At 40.7% G+C, this 21,095-nt stretch overlaps 1 protein-coding gene across 6 annotated transcripts in view; it reads left to right on the forward strand.

Annotated features, from left to right (window-relative positions):
* Nucleotides 1-21,095, forward strand: part of capn5b (calpain 5b) — a 110,883-nt gene continuing 89,788 nt past the window's right edge. For 2 of the 6 annotated variants that reach the window (XM_042008983.1, XM_042008984.1), the window contains exons 1-2: nt 3-155; nt 19,896-20,069. In XM_042008983.1, coding sequence (XP_041864917.1) covers nt 19,905-20,069 — 165 coding nt within the window. In that variant the 5' untranslated portion in view covers nt 3-155; nt 19,896-19,904. Of the gene's footprint in view, nt 156-19,717; nt 19,749-19,895; nt 20,070-21,095 lie in introns of those variants that run through there. The other 4 variants (XM_042008980.1, XM_042008982.1, XM_042008985.1 and 1 more) reach the window with 4 other exon arrangements.

Consider the following 21,095-nt stretch of genomic DNA (forward strand, 5'->3'; position numbering starts at 1 on the left):
AGAGGAGCTCCGTCAGAGGACCAGGGAGAGCGTGGTGAGGAATCCCAGCAGCCCCCGGAGAGAGAGAGCCGGACTGGCTGGACTCCCTCTCCCCCTCCCCCCCGGAGGACGACCCGAGAGAGACCCACGTTGCCACGGGAGAGGCCTCGGTTCAGGTAACCAATCCGTAAAAACGGTTCTAGCTGCTTTCCTTCGGCAGGCAGGTGCTTGTTAAAGGGCTGCTGGAGATGGAGAGGCGGCGGTCGTGGAGCGGCTTGTTAAATCTCAGGAGATCCGAGATCCTATTACTTACTTACCGAAGCCGCCTGATTTATGTGGCCGCTGTGCGCTGGGGTGCTGAACCATAACAGGAGGTGAAGATGAGGGAAAGCCTTTATTTAACCACCGTTTTGCACCGGCGTGAAATGGTCTGTGCGTTATGATGCGCAAAAATAGCGGCATATATCATACACCTTACATATAAGCGGCTCTTCCTGCGTTCGTGTTTTTATTTGGATGATTATTGGCTTGTTTTTGTGTTCACTGGGCGTTAAATTTGGCTTGGGAAGGTGGTGGTTTCATTACTGCTCAGCAAAGATTTCTAATTTTGATGCACAGCAAAGATAAGTCCACAGTTACTTTAATTCTTTATGGGAGCCGTATCTGAACATGTATATGAAGAGCATTTTAGCAGCAAATACATAAGTAAATAGTAAATATATATATATTAAAAAAAAGCCTTTTAGGAAAATAAAGGCTTTTTTAAACTTCCAATTTTCCTGAAATCAGATAGAGCTTGGAGGCTGCATGCCTCTGCACTCTGTGTAATAAATTCATAATTTTATAAGTGTAGTGCTCTGCAGAGTTCCAACTAGAGTGAATACATGTTATTAATGTCTGGCAATGTGTAAGCCCCAGTTTAGAGTACTTGCCAGGTATAGTGGTGCAAAAGTGAAGATTTTTAGGGGTTTCCACCATGTAGAAAACCATTATATTTTAGGATAACTTTCCAGAAATGTGCTTATACTAACATTATCCACAAAAATACACATAAGGATCTGAAAGCAAATATCTAAATCTAATCGTTGCTACTAAAAATGGGCCTACTTTTCATTATTGTTCAATAAAAGGAAATAGCACAACTTTTCTTACACTAATATAAACCTTGTAAAATTTTATGGAACTTATTATTTTCACAGCAACTTTTAGGTAATTCACTACAAGTGTGATCAGTTCGACACGCCCCGCTATTTAAATGTGTGAACAGTACCAGGAGTTAAAGTAAAAGAAGCAAGCTGGGTCCACCTGAGTGTCGTCTGTCAGGGCCAAGCCTACAGTAGGAGATACTGCAGAGGGGAGATCACGATGCTGGGAGGATGGGAAGCTGGGATAGCCCTCCTCCCTGATGCAGGAGAAGAGGGGGTGGGGTTGATGAGGGATGGTCTGGCGCACCCTTCCCTCCCTCCCTGTCTGTGGTATGCTGGTGCATTAATGCTCCCTGTTCACTTCTGAGTGTAATCAGTCTGTCAGCAGCAGACACAATCATTCACCCCCCCAGCAGCAGCAACACACCGACACCCTCCTTCCTGATTTCTGACCAAACATCAGCGCAGTTGGACACCTCCTACTGCGAGTGTCAGTTGTGTGGACAGTTACGATCAGGACTTCAGGGAAAAATATGTTTTTTCCTGACAACAACCCCCCCTGACTGGTGCTACTCTTATTTCAGCATCCGATATTCTTTGTAAGTTACTCACAAAACAGCCAAGCTGCACTGTTAAGCCACTATATTTTTGCATTTCTTAGTGTGTGCATGTTGTTGTTGGTCTAAAGATAATAAAGCTTACGGGTTCAGTCCTGCATGCAGACTGTACATCAGCCACGAAACTGTCACTTCATAGTAGCCCCCAGTCAGTGGCAACAGCATGGCTGCATTGTACCCAGAATAAAACAGTTAAAGCAACAGACCCTCGCTGGGATACCACGGATCTAATACATGGTTGTGTGACTGGTGTTTTGGTCAGTAAAAGCTTGGTTTCTCAGGTCTAACCACTCACCACTGGAGTCACATTCAGGCTCACAGGAGCTGTCCGTGGTCCTGTTTGTGTTCAGAAACAGCTTAGATTGGTGCTACTCACTTCGGTCCTACGAGGGCTGCAATCCAGCAGGTTCTCAATATACTCCTGCTTCAACACACCTGAATCAAATTAAATGGATCTAGCAGCTCATAAAGTTCTGAACAATGACTCGTTAATTTGAGTCAAGTGTGCTGGAGCAGGGATGCATGGAAAACCTGCTGGATCACGGCCCTTGTAGCAGTAGCCCTGGTTTAGATAAAGCCTTTCCTCTGTGAACCAGCTTAAATGACTCAGAGGTGCAAACTCCTGGTGTGCGGTCAAACAGTCTAAAAGTATTACCGCCTGTTTTTATTAAAGCTCATTGACCACATTGGAAAACATTAAAGGAGAATTTTGGAAAGACTTAAAAGACGACCACACGTACAAGCCACCGACTTGTTCAACTGCTTCAGATTTATTGAGCCAGTCGGACGAAGGGATGTCACCATTATAAACTTTGAACAGTAAAGCTATCCATCAAAAAAGTTTCATAATTTCTTTAAGTTTTTCATCCATATAGGGGCTAACTCTTCCACCAGCAGGGCGCCCCAGACTGGTTTGTGTTGTTAGAGCAGTTTTCATTTGGCTTTTAGAGCGAGAATGAGGGTTAATATTCCAGCCTGTCTACAGAACAGCAGCAACAACAGGGAAATCAAAATGTGAAAGCCAGTTTTTAGTAGTGTAAGGTATGAATGGATGCATGGATTGATGGATGTAAAGCAATACACTAACACGCTGAGCCCGCCAGAGGTGAAGTCATCTCCCAGTAAACACAAGGAAATCCAGACCAGTTGAGCTCAGGTGAAGCTCATGCTGGTCTGGAAATGATCTTGAGTGGAGCTAAAAAACATGAAGCTGATACTAAATGATTCAGCAGATCACAAAACTTATATTGGTCTCACATGGCAGCAGGTAATCCCAGCAAAAAAAGCCTCTGGTTGGACCAGTTTCCATCCCAACTGCAGCACCAAATTTCTACAGATTACTTTGGGAAATGATTCAAGTTCAGAACAGGCCTCCATCCAATGTTTTGATGTGATTTATGATGGATAAATACAAACACAACTATATGTATTTTCTTTTTCTTTTTTTGGGTTATACTAAATTTCACACCCACCGTTCACTTTATCTGGTCCACCGGCTAGAACCGGGTCGGATCCCCTTTTTAGTTCTTGGTGTGACAGATGGAACAAGGTGATGGAAACCTTCCTCACAGGTTTTGCTCCATATTGACATGACATCATCACACAGTTGCTGAGCGTTGCAGCCTCGGCTTGAGCAGAACACGGAAGAACATGATGGCGTTCAGCAGCAGGAAGTCGGAAAACAAATGAAGTCTTTGCAGCTTTTTAGCTCCTACATTAACAGCTAACGCTAAGACACTGCCATGTTCAAAGAGCAGATGTTTTGAAAAACACAGGAAGTTACGTCACCATGTACGTACTCTGAAAGAAACTTTCTCTCTGTAAACGTAAACACGTCAGATTATATTATTACATAATCTGATTTCTCTCAGTTATGGCATTGTGATGGTCATTTAAACGGTTTCAGTGATTCTTCTTTCTAAATTTTGGTCCATTTCAAAACTTCCTTTTTTTTTAACAAAGGTTTTAGAAAAAGCAGTTTATAACCAGCTGGAGTTTGTGGGGTACCTCAAGGCTCTAGATTGGGCCCCATTTTCTTATGTAGGTAAAAATTGTCAGGATTGGGGTAAATCTTTGACAAAGTTAAACTCTTTCACTGTTTTGTAGATGATTTAGAGATTTGTATTGCCAACAGAAACTAACAGCCATGCTTCCATTCAACTCTGTTGAATTGTATTAGAGGCTTGTCAGTGCTGCCCTTTCATCTCTGGAACAGCCTACCTTTAAATATTAGCACATTTAAATTTAATTCTATTTATTTCACCCTATCATTCGACGGTTTGTTGCTGATTTAGTGACTGTTGGTTATATTAATATTGGTTTAAATGTCATGATTCATTGGTTTTGGTTTGGTAGTCTTATCATGTTCTGTTTTTCTTGTCTTATTTGTAGGATTTTCCTTGTGTATTCTGACTTGCATTCTTCTTCCTGTTCATTAGTAAACCTGGCTTGATTTGCTCATTTGCATCATCTGCTTCCTGTTAGTTTACCTCTGTATATATACACCTTGGTTTCACTTATATCCTGCCAGTTCATTGTAGTCTTCATGTCTTTTTTTTGTCCATGTCATACTCCTGTTGTGTGTCCTCTGGTTTTGCTTCAGTTCCTGTTAATAAACCTTAATTCCTGCACCGGTGTGCCTCGTCAGCCTGCTTTTGGGTCCTGCTGTAGAGATAAACTTTGACTTAAAATGGCTTTTTACTTCTCTCCAGTTCAGACTTAGTCCTCAGCAGCAGCATTAATGTCCTTGTTTCTGTAAGTCATTCATCATGCAGATATTTAATGATGTGAATGTGTCACTGCCAACACCCACAGTTTCCCAGTCTTTGTGTTGTCTTTTTTGTTTCGAGTCACGAGACAAAAAGAGCAAACAAAAGTGAATTTAGCTCCTTTGTGGTGAACAGAATCCTTTTAGTTTCTACTGGTTTGTTTCAGTCCTGTTAGTTTTGTACTGTAGGCACCATCAAATATTCTCCCATCTTTTCTGTTTCCCAGCTGTGGGAAAACTGAAGTCATTAATCATCACGGATCACATCTTCCTAAGCATCCGTCTGCAGGTGAGCGGCATTTTTCCACAGTAAAGCTTCTGTGGCCATTAAAAGACAGTGACAGTGTGCAGTTTTGCCAAAGGTGTACCAACTGGACATGGTTCGTAGTTTACGATAATAGTTTAAGATAATGTTGCTGGCGATCATGAAACACTGACTGATGTAGGGATGGGCAGTGGAAAAAAATCAACTTTATGACCTCCCAGTGGACAGTTTTACTGAGCCATTAATGCTCTGCAGCAACCTCTTCATGCTAATGCACCCTTACCAAGCAACCAGTTGCTGTCAGTTATTGTTCTCATGATGTTTGTTAATAGTTTCAGAGACTGACAGTCAAACACATGCCCTCAACACCAAGCTGCAGCAGTTTTACAACAATACCTCAACAAGTTGGAAAATAAGCAGTTGGCCAGAAATTCAAAAAAAGAGCTGCTGCACTGAAGGAATCACTTATTTCACAGAAAGCTGTGCTCCTTCCAAGTAAAACGTAACAGCAACCAACTGCAGTCATAACCTGAAGATGTTAGACATGATCATGCACATAATTTGTCACCACTGCAACAAAGGCTGAAACTTTCTAAGTTGGTAAGAAGCCTTTTAGTTAATGGAAAGTCAAGCACTATTTAACAAGTCTAAGGGCCAGGATATACCTGCTGTGTATGCAAACGTGCACGTCAGTGTTCTGCATCATCTGTGTATATACTTATACACCAGCCTGACGCAGCCAAAACACTCAATACTGGAGGTCACCACTAAGGGCAATACAAAGCACTTGGACTCTGAAATAGTGGGTTTTTAGTCAGCTGCGTGGTTACTTGAGGAAAAGGGGGAGGGTAAAGTGTTTTAGGAGGTGAAAAGGGGGTTTACCAAAACAAAGGAGGCATTGCTCTGTTGGGGCAAAATTTGGAAATAAAATTAATCAAAAGTTAAAAATACAGTGATAACTTTGCACAAATTTATTTTAGGCTGCAACATGCACCAGTGTCCGTTGGAGGTCTCAACAAATAAAGACAATCCAGTATAAATGAGTTAGATTCAGACATAAGTTTGCTGCTTAGAGCAGCTAACAAAGAGGAGTTTGGAGAATCATTTTAATGTGCCGTTACCTGCTAAACTTAAATAAAGGCCAAACATCATCATTGTTTATCAAGTTGCATCATTTTCTAAGTTTATTTCCAAACCCACTCTGAATTGTTAGTTCCCCACATGTGGTTAAAGGGAGCTTTCTCACCAAACAAAACATCAGATCTTCACCCGGCTGATCCCCCAACATTTTAGCAAAGCACAACGTTTCAATGAGAGCCTGAGACCACTGAGTGGTGGTTCCCAAACCCTTTCTGCAGGGACCCCCTTTCATCGACTAGAACAACGTCAAGCTCCCCCTCCCCACCCCACCACCACAACACTTGCAATGAAATGTATGAATGGTCTAATGTGGTCTAGGTTCCCAAGAATTCAGAGGAATCACCCTTTAAACATCTGGCAAATCTCAGCATTGTTTATTTTGATGTGTTGACAAAATTTTAGAGAAGTTCTTTCTGACATTAGCTCTGTTGTTGGCCGGAAACTGACCAATCAGAAGATAAGACACGTCAGCCACAGTTTCTGCCTCTGGAGTCTTGAGCAAGGACAGTTTAGCTGAGCGTGCAGTGACAGAATTGAGAGCACGCTGGTCACCGCTGTGAGGACATTGGTCCACATCATAGACTAGTCTCCGTGATGTCACCCGTAGGTTTCTGAAGAGCAAAAGTGAAGCTCATTGGGCGTTCCCACCGTCGCCATCTTGGTAGCGTCACATGTGTCGTTAGTCTAGGAAAATCCAAAAATGGGCAAAGAGGTAGAGCTGAGAGGGGGGTGGTTAATTGACAACTATCAAACTCTGAGATGCCTGTAGCTAAAAGCTAACCGAGCTAACCTCAAGCAACGTTAGCTAACCAAGCTAAAGGAGCTAGGCTGGCTAAAGCTAAGGCACACTGTTAGCCGGTTGTGCTGCACTCTCCCTTCTTTCCGCAGATATTGGATACCTATCAATCAAAAGGACACGCCCCTAATTATGCTGAATTTCAAGATTAAATAACACCCAAACAGATTTGTTAGAAAAAAATTCACCCCCCTCAAAGTTGTCATGAAGGTAAACTTGACCTTTTAATCCCAAAATGGATTTTTGTACCAGGCTTTAAACATGTTTATTTCTGCTGTGAAGTTGGCCTTTTAAAGATGTGGGGTGAACTGCAATTTTTTTGCACTTTCGCATAGGCTTTACATTTTACAGGCGGAGGTTGCTGCTTGGTCCACATATGTGTCCACAGTAGATTGATGGGCTCTCACGAGGGGGATTCTCTGCTTGCAAATACAATGTTATTCCCTCGCAGTGCAGAATTGCCTCTTCGTGCTGTGTGTTTTCACTCACAGGTACTAGTTTACTCGCTCATATAATGTACACGCGGCCGGTGTTTGCTATGCGCGCGGTCCAGTTTCATGCATGCAGTCATTTTTCAAATGCGCCCATTTTGGAACTAAAGAAACACCATATTAGAAGGTCTATTCAACTTATAAAATCAAAAGCAACTTATCAGCAGCTAACTTAACTCTCTCCCTGGACTCCACATGTAATAAGCTTGTCGGATGCTCTTGAAGTTTGCATTGCCTGTGGGCTTAACTAATGAAGTTTAATTAGGCTCCGCCTCTCTTCCCGCCACTGCACTCTGCATGCTGTGTTCACATGCAGAGCATGTGTGTGACAGCAGAGTAGCCTAGTGCTGCTGTGCTTCTGGAGGCAGGAATGCAGGTTCTGTTACGAAATTTTGACATCCACGTGAGACTATTTACCTCTTGGCATGTTGAAGGCGTGGTGCTAACAATAAAGCTGAGGTAGGCTGCCGTGGCTGAGTCATGTAGGGGAAACGCTGGGTGTTGATCTGTAAGAGGTATTTCTATGTAGCCTACCTTAAAGGCTATAATGTGTTCAGTCTTTCATAATGTGTTATTGAAGCTGATGGTCCTGAGTCACGTCAGGATGCAAATAGGGGGTGTACGATCATTTTCCTCAAAATACAATTTTTAACTCCTGTTAGGATACTTTAACATGTCTAATCTGACAACACTGGCTAGAAAGCTGATAGTGAGCAAATGCATTCAGTGGCCACTCTTATTATTATTGACCGAGATTTAATATAATATTCATGACTGTGGTGATATCAGTGCAGATTAGTGTGGAAACTTCCCTTCCACTTTGTCATGTCCCCCTTCTAGTATTGGGTTGGACCCCATTTTTTCTTCAGAACTACCTTAGTTCTTGGTGTGATAGATTGAACAAGGTGGTGGAAACATCCTGCAGGTTTGTCGGCTGCATCCATGATGAGAATCTCCCGTTCCACCACATCCCAAAGCTGCTTTACTGGACTGAGATCTGGTGACTGTGAAGGCCATCGGAGTCCAGTGGACTCATTGTCATGTTCTAGAAAGCAGCTGGAGATGATCTGAGCTTTGTGACATGGTGCATTATCCTGCTGGAAGTAGCATCAGAAGATGCTACACTGTGGTCATAAAGGGATGGACATGGTCAGCAACAATACTCAGGTAGGCTGTGGTGGTTAAACCAGACCATTTTGGTACTAAGGGGCCCAAAGTGGGCCAAGAAAATATCCCCCCAACATTACACCAGCAGCAGCCTGAAGCATTGATCCAAGGCAGGATAGATCCATGTTTTCATGATGTTTCCACCAAATTCTGAGCCTAGCATCTGAATGTGGAGCTGAAATGGAGACTCATCAGACCAGGCAACATTGTTCCATCTTCTGTTGCCTTTCTAATATCTCCAACCAGTCTGCCCATTCTCCTCTGACATCAACAAGACATTCTGGTCCAGACAACTGCTGCTCACTGGATATTTTCTCTTCTTCAGACCATTCTCTGTAAACCCTAGAGATGGTTGTGTGTGAGGATCCCGGTAAATACTCAGTCCAACAACCATGCCACGCTCAAAGTCACTTACATCCCATTTCTTCCTCAATTTGAACTTCAACAAGTTGTCTTCACCATGTCTACATGACTAGATGCTGCCATGTGATTGGCTGGTTAGTTGTTTGTGTTAACATGAGTTGGACAGGTGGAGCTGGTATCAGGGGCGAAAATCCCATTTCATTTGCCGGTAGACCCGCTCATTGGAAAATGACAAGTGGATCAAACCACTTTGAGAATTAGGGGGTGGGGGGAGAGTCACAATCTTTCAACAATTAAAATACAGATTGTTTTATGTTTATAATTTGTATCACTTTTGTTATGCTATATTGAACATTACTATATTATTATATAGGGGTCACAAGATATAGAGGCTGGTAAGTGTATATGTAATGGTGTTAAAATGCGCCTCATCCTGCTGTTGAGCTGTGGCATGGCTGATAAAGAGAAAAATATTAGATCGTTGGAAGCATGAAAATTCTTTGGTCGATCCCAGTTAATTACAGAATCAACTGATGGTTCATCATAAAAGGGATTTTTCAGCTTTAATTCACAGCAGTAGAGGTGGTTGTGCAGTATGAAAAGCAGTAATACTCAGTAGCTCCTCAGAAATCAGTCTCTGCAGGTAACACTGTTGGCAGCCCACAAAGGCCAGATGACAGCATGGTTTTCCCCATCGTAGTCAGGAGCCAAGACACCAGACCATCTGTCAGATTTAGCTTCCAACTGCAGCCTTACATTCCCCCAGGAATTTACTCTATCATTCGCTCAGAAGTCAGCTAGCTTGTTAATTCCTCTCAATTGGACTTATGGGGTATTGCCTTCAATGAAGGTCGAAGACTGAGCCGACTCAAGGTTTCAGTTAATGCCAACAATATTGACCAAGTACCGGTATTACTTGTAGTCTTCTACACATGTAGACTTTGTTGATTAGTTTTTTATAAGTAAAGGGAGAGCCCTGTATTCAGGGGTGAAAATCCCATTTCACTTTTTGGAGGAGACAAAAAACAGTACAATTTGAGAGTAATTCCTGGGGGGTTTGTGAAAACATTGTTCTCACTCTCTTGCCTGCTCATTTGCAACTTGCCTTGCAGGGTTAAGCCTCAGCATATTAAATAATATAAAAATAAGGATAGTAGTTCTGTTATTGTTCTGTGGTCTGCATTCTATATTCTGTATGCAGGTTTTTCTATGTTCAACCAGCAATATCAACAATGTTTTAGGTGGAAGGCGTCCAAAGACATAAAGTTAGGTTTGGTAAACAGGTCTCTCTTGTAAATGAGACTGCATGTCTCAAATGGACTGTCTGTATAAATAATGGTTAATAATAAATGATAACGATACACCTTTAAGACAACATCTAACAGAATTTCTTTGTACTCTTCTCTAATTTCCACTATATTCCATCAAAGTAGCTTTACAAGATAAGCTAAGCTAAGGAAAAACCTTCTAGAATAATCCAATAACATCAAACTACTCTTCAAAAATAAACATTTACTGTAGTGTCAGCAAAGAAAATACAAGACATTACAACTCTGCCACATAATATGTCAACTTAAACATGCAGCACAGCCCTTATATGTTTAAATTATAACTTATAAATAAAATGTTTTAGCTTACATTTATCAGTTTATCTGCTGTATGCTGTCTGATCCATTGGTCTATCAGTGAATAATTAAAGTTGTCTCTGTGCTCAGCTGACTGGACTTTATCAACACACAGGTACTTCCACATTTTCAGATCCACTAATATATGTTTATCTGATGCAAATAGTTTACCACCGTCTTGATTTTTTTCCCAGCTATCCAGGTTCATAATAAAAATCTGGCATCAAACTCAAATTAAAAAATCGTACATTTCAAACTCAGGATATCTCTCTAGCAATGTTACATTACGTTCTTTGAAATACCATAACTCTTCAACCATTTACTCTATCAACGTAATTCAGATTCTGAAAGCTGAGAAATGCAGGGCTGGTATACAATACTTTACTGTACGGTAATGAACCAGCTGCTGGTATACGGTACTTTACTGTACGGTAATGAACCAGCTGCTGGTATACGGTACTTTACTGTACGGTAATGAACCAGCTGCTGGTATACGGTCCTTTACTGTACGGTAATGAACCAGCTGCTGGTATACGGTACTTTACTGTACGGTAAGGAACCAGCTGCTGGTATACGGTACTTTACTGTACGGTAATAAACCAGCTGCTGGTATATGGTCCTTTACTGTACGGTAATGAACCAGCTGCTGGTATACGGTACTTTACTGTACGGTAATGAACCAGCTGCTGGTATACGGTCCTTTACTGTACGGTAATGAACCAGCTGCTGGTATACGGTCCTTTACTGTACGGTAATGAACCAGCTGCTGGTATACGGTCCTTTAATGTACAGTAATGAACCAGCTGCTGGTATACTGTCCTTTACTGTACGGTAATGAACCAGCTGCTGGTATACGGTCCTTTACTGTACAGTAATGAACCAGCTGCTGGTATACGGTCCTTTAATGTACGGTAATAAACCAGCTGCTGGTATACGCCTGGTAAACTGGCATCTTGATTAAAAACAAAAAGCTGATTTTGGCCAAGGCAGGAGAAATGTCCCTTTTCATGTTCCAGCCTTGTGTACATGGTGAGGTAAATGACTTACTGGCTTCTAAACATCTCTGTGGTTTCCTCATCATGTGAGAGTGTCACAGAGCTGAAACACGGAGCTACCAGTACCTGCTGGAAAACGGGAAGTGGACCAAACCACTTTGAGGAAAAGAGGCGCTCTGAGTCTTTCAGCAATTAAAAAACACATTGCTTTACATTTATAATTTGCTCTACTTGTGTTGTGCTAAATTGAACATCATTATATTATTATTAAAATAATTATTTGTGTTTACAATGATTTTTGGGGGGGAAACTTTATGAAAGGGACGTCAGGTCCCCTGGGTCACCACCAGGATTTCCGCCTATGTGTGTATTTGATCACATGGGTGATCGTTGAGGTGTTTGCATATTCACTTTTGTCGGTTTGCAGCTGCACAGCAGGTTTCATTACCTGTTTGGATGAAACATCACAACTTGGATTTCTCTGAGCGTTACAAATATGTTAGAGTTCCAAATATTCGGGTAATGATGTTTGAAAGGTACAGTAGTCAGATTTCATGTTACTGCTGATGTCCTTTTGATGTGCCGTGTCTCCATTTTCCTCTCTCTTCATTCTTCATCAGAAATGAAATATTGTTGAGCTCTGCAGGAAGGTGAAACGGTCACCTCAGCCCAGTTAAAGAAGATTTCTTTGATAGTGCTGCTTGGAAGAGATGAGGCATTAACAAAGCTGAAGCTCTTCTGTTTGGTAGCTGGAGGAATTTGTCTTCATTGCCTCAGCCAAGGTGGAGGTTAGCAACATAACTCAAAAAATAATAGACTGGTTTTGATTAAGTTTACGGGAAATCTCAGAAATGGAATAAGGAACAAGTGGTTAAATTTTGGGGGGGATCTGGATCTGGAAAGGCACAAACGTCCTGGAACATCTGTGAACTTCGTTTCATCCGGGTTTTTCTCAGTTTTGATTTTTGCAGAGTTCCTTTAAATATGCTGAAAAGTTGTGTTGTGGTTGGCTGCCGTAAACATAATTGTTCCACAGACAGCATGAGATTGTTATTTCAACTACCGAAAAGACATAAAAGCCCAGAAAGACATGAAAAGCAGCTAGCGGCTATCGAGCGTGTTACTGCGGACGATGTTGTAGTCCTTCGATAAATTCAACACTGTTCAGATCATTTAGTGACTGGTGAGTAAAACATTTATTATATCAATGTTTAAAACTTACGGTTGTTTTTGTATAGATGCCAAAAATAACATAAATGTCTGGTTACAGTAACAACAAACATCTGCTGGAGGTTTAGCAGCTCCGTCACAGTGTGATGGTGGACAGACATCAGGACATCCGTTCAGTCCTACGGCCACTAGCTTCACATCAGATCTTTTCTAGCCTTGACACTAAGGAGATCAATATAACTGGATGACATTATGGATCCTTTTCTATCAAAAACTGATGGAGAAAACGTAAAACTGAGACAACAAGTTGCACACTTCAACACGGACGCTGGTATGATGCAGGGTTCGGTTTCACTGGCAAGCTGTTCACGGTCACGTGACTACCACTTTGTGACGTAGGTTGGTACCTGCCCATGGGGAGGTAGGGATCATGTTACCTTTAATGCTTCTAACTCAGAAACCAATGCCCACAATCATTGGCAAAAATAAATAAATAAATAAATAAATAAAAATTACAGTGGCTTGGCAGAGGTCTGGGCTCTCTGAGTGCCTCTAGTTGCATACTCTATTGTTTCATTTTGTTCTGCATCTAATAAATTAGATTTGCGTTCTCTTTGTTAACATTCGGATCTCTGTTTAAACTTCTTTATCAGACTATTTTCATCACAGACTGCAGTCTTGCTTAACTTATTCATTTGAAAGTCCCATGAAATGTTAGAAATATAGAAAAAAGTGAAGTTCCCAAAGTTTTCTCAGACGTTTTGATTGTTTTGTCTGAACCGTCATCCTACCATATTCTGACTTTTTTTTCTCAGAAATTAAATTAAAATAAATCTTTTGTTTAAAGATTTAATCTCAACTTTTTATTTGATGATGTACGCTGATGATTCCACCATATATTTCTCTGCACCTCAAGTTTTAAATGATGAACTGAAACCCACTCGGTGGGTGGAAGAAAATCAACTGATTCTTAACAAAAAGCAGTTGTATGATAATGGTCTCAAATCATTCAATCTCCTTAAATCCAAAACTAAACCTGAAAAAAAAAACATAGCCATTAAACAAGTACAAGAAACTGAACTTCTTGGTATTATGATAGATAGTAAATTAACCTGGAACAAACAGAATTAAAGCCGCAAGCGGCATCCATCGGGTCCGAGTGTCCTGGACCCCGCCACCCGTCTCATACACCTTTTCCTAACATGGTAGGTAACCTGGTAGCATCATAGTTAACATGGTAAAACACCCAGCTGAGAATCTGAAATGTTGATATAGTTAGTTAGCATTTTTTCCTAGCATGCTAATTTGCTAGCTAACATGCTATGTTGCCATGACAACAGGTGTTGTAATGCGTTAAGGACCCAACGTGTACGAATCCTGTCAAGTTTGGTGCAGTTCCCATGTATTCCTATGGAGATATGAGCAAACCGTGTTTCATGGCGAGAAGGCTTTTTTCGTCGGTTGCCACGGTTACACGCTTTTTCCTATTAGAAAGATTTGAATAGCGTTTGGTCCCCAACTTGTCAGGAAGGTTCCCACCAAGTTTGGAGTCAGTCGCACGAATCCCCTCAGACTAGTTCGTTCAAATGGCAGTGAAATCCAAGATGGCGGGCACCCCATTGCCATGGCAACAGGTGTTAGATTGACTTCTTTGCTGGACTTGGGGTGTGACACGTGTGTGCCGAGTTTCGTCTTCCTACGTCGAAGTAGACTTTTTGGACCCCATTCATTTGGGGATTTTGGGGGGGTCTAGGTGGCGGCGTTGAGCCAATTTTGCATTGAAGTGTATGCGGACCTTATAATATCCGAGTTACGCGGGACTTGGCGTGTGTGCCAAAATTCACAACTTTTCATGGGTGTTTAGGGGGTCAAATTTGGCGTCGAAATGCTTAGGAGTATAATAATAAACATTTCAGGAACAATAGGGCCTCGCCATACTTTGTATGGCTCGGACCCTAATTACAGCTATAATGGGAGGCATGATCGCAGCACAGAGAAGAAAAACAACATTTCTGCCTACAACTGCAATGAAGGAAATAATCCAATCATTTATCTTTTCTAACCTGAATTAATGTTCAGTTTTCTGCTCCATCAAATGAAATACTTCAAATACTACAAAACCAAGCAGCTGATGCAATACTTAAATGTAATTACATGACAAAAGTTATTACAATGCATAACAATTTAAATTGGTTACTGGCTAAAGACATGTTATTATACTCAATACTCACTTTTATCAAGAGTATTTCACTAACAAAAACACTGGTGATACTAATAAAAACCTTTAATTAAGTATAAATATACATGGGAACACTACCAGACACACAGCTGGAAATAATTTTAATAATGTAATAAAAAAGGCTTTTTTTTTTTTTTTTAGAGGGATGTATTAGTGGAATCATTTACCAAATATCATATCAACAGTAAAAGGCATCACTGAGTTTAAAAAAAACACTATGACAGCATTTATTATAGCATGAAATGTAGTTTTAAATTTAAAAATGTGTATATCTGTATGAGGATATGTGTATATATGTATACATGTATCTGTTTATATTAATTTAGACAAAGTCATGTGTTATATGTATGAATAAGTGTATATTTGTGTGCATGTATGTATGTGCAAGGACTTCATATATATTTAAAAAAATAGTTTATGGACTTAGTATGTTGGGATACAGTGGATTTCTGTGTATATGTAAACGTATTTGCATGTACATGTCCATAGATTTAGATTTTTTTTTAACCAAAAGGACCCCAGGAAGAATAGCTGCAGCTGGCAGCTGCAAGCTAATGGGGATCTAAATAAAGAGAGAGAGAGAGAGAGAGAGAGATCCGTCTGGCTCAGCTAACCTCTCTCTCTCTCAAGGTCCGGGCAACATTTCCTATCAATATCACTGAACGTTTTTAGCAGATACATTGTTGTTGATATCCGTACGAAGTTTTAAAGGATTTTTCTACTCTGACATTTTTTTCCATGCTTCCTTTATGACTTCATTCTTGTTTTTCTCTGAGAATTTTTGGACACTAACAGCTTTCATTTATTGGCCTTTCCCACTAAAACCCACCTATGTAAGACACCACCCCTTTCAATTTGTACGCGTTCCCATCAGAATTTTCCCAGGGCGAGTAGGTAGATTGTTAGCACCTACTCGGGTTTCTGAAGTGCGAAACTGGGTTGAAAATCCTGACGTGTTGAGATAGGAGGCCACTATTGGCTAAAATTTAAGGTCATGGGATGAGTCGTGAGAGTGATTCCTGACCCCACCATTTTTAAAACCCCAAAGCTGGTTAACAACACTGGCAGCAGCGGCAGCAGAGATGTTGTTTCAGAAACAATCACCGTGGCCCAACACAGAGCTGAACACCTTTCTGTGTTTATTCAGTCCAGAGCGAGCTGGACGGCGCAATTCGAAACACATGATTTCATGATACTAGCCGCCTTGCTAAGACGACTCCACCCACACTGAACGCGGCCTCAGTTGGCCTCTATTATAATGGGAACAATCGAAACCGGGGTGGTGTGGTGTTGGCTGAATTAAGGTAGGGCTATGTGGGTACTAGTGGGAAAGAGCTATTAGCAGAAAGATTGAGGTCAGGGAGAGGCATGCACAGGGCCAGCCGTGTCGAGAAGCTTCAGCCTTCGCACGTTAAACTTCCTGATAAACTTTTGACTGAATCGTTGAGGTAACCTTTTAAAAAATGAGGTCACATTTTACAGATGTCCTTCACAGTTAGCTGAAGTCCTGTCACAGAGTGAATGAGATGACCTAGAGATGTGTTCCAGGGCGATTCGGTTGCAGGATTCTGTGTAAATCTGCACCAGCATTTTTTTTCATATATGCACGAGGTTACCGGTTGGAAGGTTGACATAACTGCACTGCTCTGCCTGTGTGCTGTTCTTTACTTTTTTATTGAAGCTGTCACAAACAGCACCACAGGAACATTTATTTGAGGGTTAAGAAGAGTTTAAGGAGCTATAGAGGGAAATAGCCCTCCCACATTATCCGAGCATCTCTCCCCTGCCTCTCTGCTGGAGCACAGCTTTCATTAAAAGCTCATTCCTACACAAAACATCATGCACAGCAAATACAGGCACTGATGTTTGCAGACTGGTAGCAAAGTTGTTGTGATGCTAAAAGAGTGTAATTCATCTTGCAGTATTTGCACCGTTGTTATTATGACCACTGCGTTCTCCTGTATGTTTAAGTTTGGAACAGACGTTGTTTCTTTGATAAATTTGCTTTTTACTTGAATTTTCTGCTGTTTCTTTAAGAAATCTGATAAATGATTTCAATTTGAGGACACAGATAAATATCCACACAAGCAAATTCTGCTGTTTTAAAATCCATCTTGGAAAAGAAGTCCACATAAAGCTTTCTGTCACATTAACCTTGAGTGCAACATGCCTGTATTTCTCTGCATGATGTGGATATGTCTGGTAATGACCTCCATCATGTCGTGCTCTTACCTCCTGGTTCTGTCCCGGTAATCAAGTTGTGTTCAGGCAACTGTGCAGAGACTGATTCTGATGCAAGATGGAGGTAAGGTAACCAGTCATTGAAAGATGGAGGGACTGGTGTATCACATGAGCGTGTTGCCATTAAAGAACGTTTGTAAGACTGTGTCTGCAGCACGCCACTGTACATTCATTTATGTTATGTTAGTAAATGAAAGAAGATGAAGTGACATTAAAAGAAATCTGTCTGAACAGTATGGATCTAATATAAATCGGTATGAGAAGGCTCGGAGTCAAAATGATTAAATCATAGGCAGCGGCACTGAAAATTGATTTAAGGGTCAAACAGAAAGTCTTCAGAAAATTTCATGTTTTCCAGTCGACATCCTCCAACCTGAACCAAGAAAATAAGTAGTGATAGATGCACCATGTAATATAAGTAATGAAGGACATTTTATTTGACAAATCGTGTGTTTTTAAGTAGGAGAACAAAGCTGAAACATTGTTTTTACTACTTTCACCACGATGAATCTTCAAACATGAAGGTCTCAGCGTCTCTTTTCTGGGACTCAGGAGGTTAAACACATTATCGAGTCATGTTCTGAGCATCAATGTGGGTTTAAATCAGCTCTGTCTGTCTGCTGTGTTTCATATAGCATCACCTTTTTTACTTTGCTTATTATGTGCTCAGGAATAATTCGTTATGAATAAAATCGATAACTAATCACAGATTCACCAAGTTGTAATAACTGAGGTAGTACGGTCTGCTTATCCTAGATGTGTTTGGATGTCCACATTTACATCATGCTAGTTGTTAGCAAATGGAAACAATTCAGCATGTTTTTCTTAAAATATCAATATTGTTTTCAATCTGGATCAATGCTATTGGCTCATTGATCATTGAACCGATACGTGAATGTATTTTTACACCCCTGGTTTCAGCTCTCATTCACTAAGATCAATAATCAGTCGGCCATCGTAAATGTCCTTCATAAGTAGATGCACAGCATCTTCAGCATGTCTGTTTATGTGTCTGCTATTGCATCAGGATGTACAGATTATCATATTGAAAATTCATCTGATGAATAAGTGTGAGGTGAAAGGTCCGGCTCACAGGACTGTCCATCTTTTCAACACACACTAATAAATTTAGTGACTTATGAAAACATTTTAAAATCCAGAAAGTTCTTTTCAAACCTGAGCCTAAAAGAAGTAAATATTGAACTTTAATCCATCAGTTTAAAGAAGCACAAACTTTACTTTTTACTTAATGTTCCATTGTGTGACTTTTAAAGCAGAAATGGAATATAATAGGTAGAAATCCCAAAAAAAGAGATGCTGTTTTTTTTTTTGTTTTGTTTTGTTTTGTTTTTTTTTATTTAACCTTTATATAACCAAGAAATCCCATGGGAGGCCTGACCAAGGCAGACAGCAGGATAATACAACAGTTAGAAGTTTACACAGTTAAAACACAAATGAGACAAAAAAGAAGGAAAAAGAAAAAAGATTTCCAACACTTACAAACAGATGATAAAAGACAAGTGCATGCAATGGTTTCGACTTCTCAGTTTGGATTTAAAAGCACCCCATTTAATCAGCTCAGACAGCTCCCTTTTTTTTACAACAAATTCTATGCAGAAGGTGCAGAACGGACAAAAGCCCTTTTATCCAAGTCCGCACAGGCAAATGGGACAGATAGCAACAAAAGGTCTTGTGAGCAGAAAACATAAGAATCAGCACTTTTCTGAGCAACTATGGAACAAAGGTAGGTAGGCAGAAAGTGAAGTACTGCCTTAGATATGAAAATATACCAATAACATCTCATTCCGGTGGCCAGAGCAGGTCCTCCGAGTGGTGTATCGACAGCTTTGACTTTGTAATAAACCTCAGGGAAATGTGCTGCACATTATCAATCATTCTAACACACTGAGCAAAAGCAGCCATGTACAGACGAAATCCAACACAAAAAACAGCAACAAGCGGTTTTTTTTGCATTAAAAGAAAAACACAACTTATTTAGAAAATAAAAACCCAACTTTAACCTCAATTTCTTCATAAGGGTCACAACACACAATTTAAAGTAAAGGAATCATTAATCAGTACTCCCAACTGATAGGATCATTTATGGACTCTTCCTGGATTTGGAAAGGTTTTGCCTGCATTGAGAACAAGTTTTAGGTGAAGTAATGCAGTAACAAAGCAGTAACAAAGGCTTTCTACAGGGATTCTGTGTGGAAGAGTTAATCTGTGGCAGTAAATAACTGGCATCAGCATAAAATGTAAATTATGAAATGTGAACAAACTAGTCACAATAAAAATAATTCTGGATGTCGCTCGTCCTCTATGTTACAGTCTGATTTTACTTTAGTTTGCACATAAAAAACAAAGCAAACACTGCTGGGAGGAGACTGTAATATTTGTACAGAATTTAATACATTTATGACTTTAAAGTATTATTTAGTTCAGTTCGCTTTATTTAAGTGCCGTAGTTGCTGGACTGCAGGACACCAGTAGAAAGATTTGTCATTTATCCACTGCCTCAGTATTGATCATCCCCTTCATGCCTCCGTCCTGACTCACCAGTGCCTCAGCATGTCCTGAACTGATCAATGTCCACATGGCTCCTTCAACACATAGAAGCGATAACGAGGCCCCAGAGGATATCAGTGAATGGACAGATTAATCATTTTGACCCAGTGAATCCAGGCTGCGCTAAGGGCAGCGGTGCTCATCAACTTTCTGTCTCCACGTTCAGCTTTCAGTGTTAAGGTAGTATTGTCCTCTGTGTTCTGCCATCAGGTCGCTGTAGGTGTGTATTTGAGTGGTAATAAATGATAGAAGCGCAGCATCAGTGTTATAAGTGTAGAGGACATGTACTGACCACAGCCTTCCATATCATCTGGTTGTGTCCTTCAGGGTTGCAGTATGTTCACCTCAGTGAAGGCCTTCGAGGGGCAGCAGTACTCCACCCTGAAGAGGCAGTGCTTGCAGAGTGGCCTCCTCTTTGAGGACCCCCGCTTCCCCGCCACCGACGACTCTCTCTTTTACCAGGGCAACAGGATCGGACGTGTCGTCTGGAAGAGGCCACGGGTAGGTTGGTTTGTTCCTAAATTGGTTGCATTTGGGTAAATTTAAAGGTGCAGCATGTTACAAAACCAAAGCTCAGTGATGGAAAAATTTAATTTATCATTAAAACCTGTGTATCTATTGGTGTCTAAGTACTTTACTAAAATAACTGCCTTTGTTCTCTTAGAATGAAGCATTTATATCTACTCGCTGTGGGTCCACATACATGGCAGCCGCCATCATTTTTACTACGGTGTCTCTGAATAGATATTTTATGGAAACCAAACATCAGGCTAAGGAAACTGAGAACATTCAGAGTGGCACAGATTCAGACGGAGCTCTAAAGATCAAAGTTCTGAAGATGTTTGAGTATGTTTCAATTACATGAGAAGTTAGGATGATGAATGTTTGTTTTGGTTTTTACTTTGACCTTTGAGTTTAAAGTCGATCTTTTCATTTGTATTCAGAGCAAAAGTTAATTAGTTTTTTGCTAGAAAAGAGAAAGTTGGAAAAAAGTAAAAAGGTATAAACAATTTAACCTCCTGACACCCTGCGTGCACACACGAGGACATTACAGTTTTACCTTCCTTCACCATATGCTTCATTCTGCATGACTTAAACCTGTTGTCCCTGAAAGTAGACCTTTTTTGGCTGGTCAGAGCAGAAGTGAAGAGAATCATACAGTTTTTCTGTTGATGCCAAAGAAATCTGGAAGGACTTGAGTAGTTCTTGCTGTTCGAACAGTAGTGGGAAACTACATTTAAACAATGTAGTGAATGAACACAGAGCTTTTACGTTTATTCCTGTCTGACACGGGCTGGGGGGTGAAGGGGTTAATATTGCTCTCTTTCTGTTGGTGGCATTGTGGACACACTGGGGTGGACCACTGTCCAAACAGAAAGCAGAGAAGAAATTACATGCCTTTGTGTAAGTAACATAAATAAAATCTGACTGTCTAGTTTCTTAATAAAAGGACCAAATATGAACCAGTTCTATAGGAGAGGTAGCTTTAAATACATGAAACTTCTGGGAAGGAGTGGGGTGTACAGC

Source organism: Melanotaenia boesemani, chromosome 15 (genome assembly GCF_017639745.1).
Source record: "Melanotaenia boesemani isolate fMelBoe1 chromosome 15, fMelBoe1.pri, whole genome shotgun sequence".
In the NCBI taxonomy this organism is placed as follows: Eukaryota; Metazoa; Chordata; class Actinopteri; order Atheriniformes; family Melanotaeniidae; genus Melanotaenia; species Melanotaenia boesemani.